Raw genomic sequence first — 3,289 nt, forward strand, 5'->3', positions numbered from 1 at the left:
AAATATAGTTGTATAGTAGAAAATGTTTTACACATTCTGTAAGTAGATTGAATTAATGTGTGGTGACCTTTGAACTGCAGACCTACTACATATTAAAACTACTCCCTTTAACACATCCTTTAAATTTGTTTGGCATGGCACTATGTAAAGATAGTGTCCACTGCACACTTAGCTTCCCTCTGTTTACATTGCAGCAAAAATGTTTGAAAAGGAATTTTTGTTACTGTGAAAATATGAAAAAAATAATACAATAATATAAATATAGGACTTTGTGACATAACGTCAAAGGAACTAATTTGTCATTGAGCCATTAGGATATAGTTTCTTATTGCATATCCATATTGCCCCGTACTAACACACAGACTAAGCGTATTAATATAATTTATAAAATAATCAAGCTATTTTCCAGACTGTCGAGCCAATTCCAGAATATTTTAAGACTTTCCAGACTTCTGAAAGACGTAACAACCATTTTGCGCAACCTAGGTTCTAGCCTTTGTTATCAGTTTTGTAAGGTGTATTATGCTAAGAGACTTCTGAAGATAGCAGGGCATAGTGCATGGGCAACCTTTTGCATAATAAACATTTGTCTACTTGTACAGAGCTTTTTAAAAATGAGTTTTGGTTTGATACAATAGTAATTTGAACTTTGTAAAAAGTTGGGTAACTATTAAGACACAGAGTGGCTTGATGCGGATAAAAAACCCGCTAAACATATATTATTTTCATAAGCCTAAAATATAAAACACAATATGTTAATATAAATTCACTCTCTTTTATAAAAGAACCTTCTTAGGAGTAGACTACCCTTCAGTCCTGGCCATTATTCTGGGCCCTATTGTATATAAAAAATATAAACAAAATGTCCAATAAAACATAAATGTAAAGTGATGTGATGACAGGCCATTCTTTGTTAATGTGTCAGCCAGTTGTTCATCAGTTTTAACCCGATGGATCTTTACCACATCCTTGTTCAAAATCAGTTGTTTCAATGCTCCAATATCTATCTTTAACCTCTTCTCACTACAATACTTAAAAGATTTCAAAGCTTCAACCACCGATTTGTTGTCTGTTATTGTCTCAATGGGGAATCTATTAGCATTATGACCATAAACAATCTCACAATATGCTGCTGAAGCGTACAATGCTGCATCAATACCTTCACCCATAGCCAATGTTTCAGCAGCAAGCGAGCTTCTGACAATTCGTTTGAGATGTTTTGATTGCCATACAACTGTTGTTTTCATCAGCAAGGAAAATGAGATAAGCACCTTGACTTCCACCAGCAGGCAGGTTGCCAAATGCCGCATCTGTATAGACAATAATTTTGATGGGATTCTGAAGTTGTTTGAAGGTCATAGCGTAGAAATCATTTTTAAGTTTTCTAATGACTTTGTTGAGCGCGACAATGTCTTTGGATGTTGATTTTTCCATATTGACTGCAAGATTTGATACGTTAAAGCTGATGTCTGGTCGAGTTTGATTGCTTACCCACAAGAGTTGTCCAATTTCAGATTGTAGAACATCTCGTTCTTTTGAAGAAAGAATTTTCTCAACTTCAGAACGATCAAATAAGGTGGCAGCAGTCTGTTGATGTAATCAGCCTGCTCAATAATAATACTTTCTTCATCTTGACAAATGTTGACACCAAGATATCTGAAGGTTACCTCTTCTTTCCGCCCCACAGTAAAGTGCTGCGCAACTGAGGTATAATTTGATTGGAAAAATAACTATCCCGACACCAAAGAAAGTTGTCAACATGAACAGCTATCATCCCAATTAGCACACTCTCTTTATGCCATGTAAAAAGGGCTGGGTCAACATGGGACACCTTCCCTCCAAGTGTTGAAATGGTATTTTTGACATGCTGATACCATTTAAGAGAGGCATCTAAGAGACCATAAACACATTTGCGAAGTTTCCACATATATCCTTAGGCACAGTGGGCTACAGGAGGGGGATAAAGAAACACATTTCCCTCAATAAATTCACCCTGCAGAAATGCAGTTTTGATGTCAATAATTTTCATTTTCCACCTGTTTTGATTAATTACAGATATATCATGACTCGTAGTGAATCTTTAGCACATGTTGGTGAATCTTTTTTAATAATACCAGTTTCTTTATAACCCCGAGCAACTAAACGTGCCTTTGGTTTTAGACCATCATTTGTTGGTTTCAGAGAACATACCCATCGAACAGATATACATTTCTGTTGTTTATAGAGCACCTCCTCATAAACACTCTTAACAGCTGGAAGGTGCTCCTTCCAGCTGTTAAGTTCTTCTTCTTTAGCACCAACAAACGATTCATGTTTTAATTCAAGTACCTCACCGGTAGTAACAACATCCTGTTCTTTGTCTACATCTAATTCGTTCTCAAGAATTTGAATATTCCTCACATTTGAAAGATTAAGGCTAGTAATTTTTCCAGCATTGGAGTTGGGTGATTTGTATTGGATGTTGAACCATTTGGAATATTGACCTGTACTATTTCCTTCTCTACTTAATATTTTGGCTTCACAGTATTGTCCATCTGTTTGTTAAAAGGTTATTTTCTAATTCACTTTGATTTTTGGTTGGTCAGTAGGTGCAATTCGTGATGTGGTAGATGCAGTTCTTGGTGCAGATACAGCTGCTTTATTTGCTGCCTGTTTATGGGTTTCAGGTGCAGTCATTGAAACAGGTGGAGGTGGTGTTTCGTCATCTGACTCATTTTCTTCTTCGGTAGTTGCTTTCTTTGTGACAGGTATGACCACATTTTCCTTGGTGCAAGGTAGCTGAGTTAAGGTTACTTCCACTTGATCTTGAGTGTGTGGGTCAGCAAATTGCACAACAACAAACATGTGCGTTGATATATCTTGAGCCTTGTCGTATGAAAACAACAGGTCCATCTTGACCAAGAACCTTAGCAGACCTTTCCATCTTTGGTCATCTTCTCGCTTGTAGTACACATTATCACCGAATTGGTAAGTGCCATGGTAAGACCATTGCCTGGTTTGTTTTCGAAGAGCATGTTTAAATTTCTCAGAGGACTCTGCATTAATAAATGCCTGGTGTGCTGCATGGACAGCAGAAAGGTGTTTGGCAACAACTGCTATTTCGGGAGTAGTATCCAGAGAGGACGTTCTGCAGTAAAAGTTGTTGGTAAATTTGGATTGCAGCCAAATACTAGCTGTGATTCACTAGGGAATTTTTGGCATTAATTGCCCAAGCAAGTGCTGTTTTCCATTCGCATTTCGATCTTCCTTGATTATCAACAGTACATGAGTCAATGTTTCCTTATGAGCC

At 37.1% G+C, this 3,289-nt stretch overlaps 1 protein-coding gene across 1 annotated transcript; it reads right to left on the reverse strand.

The window, feature by feature from the left end:
• Positions 1-1,179: 1,179 nt before the first annotated feature.
• LOC130613468 (uncharacterized) lies at positions 1,180-1,927 on the reverse strand. The gene is made up of 2 exons (XM_057434808.1): positions 1,760-1,927; positions 1,180-1,587 (listed from the first exon to the last, which is right to left on the reverse strand). Exons 1-2 carry the CDS (start codon positions 1,925-1,927, stop codon positions 1,180-1,182), a joined length of 576 nt encoding a protein of 191 aa, XP_057290791.1.
• Between the last annotated feature and the right edge of the window lie 1,362 nt (positions 1,928-3,289).

Source organism: Hydractinia symbiolongicarpus, chromosome 11 (assembly GCF_029227915.1).
Source record: "Hydractinia symbiolongicarpus strain clone_291-10 chromosome 11, HSymV2.1, whole genome shotgun sequence".
NCBI lineage: Eukaryota > Metazoa > Cnidaria > Hydrozoa > Anthoathecata > Hydractiniidae > Hydractinia > Hydractinia symbiolongicarpus.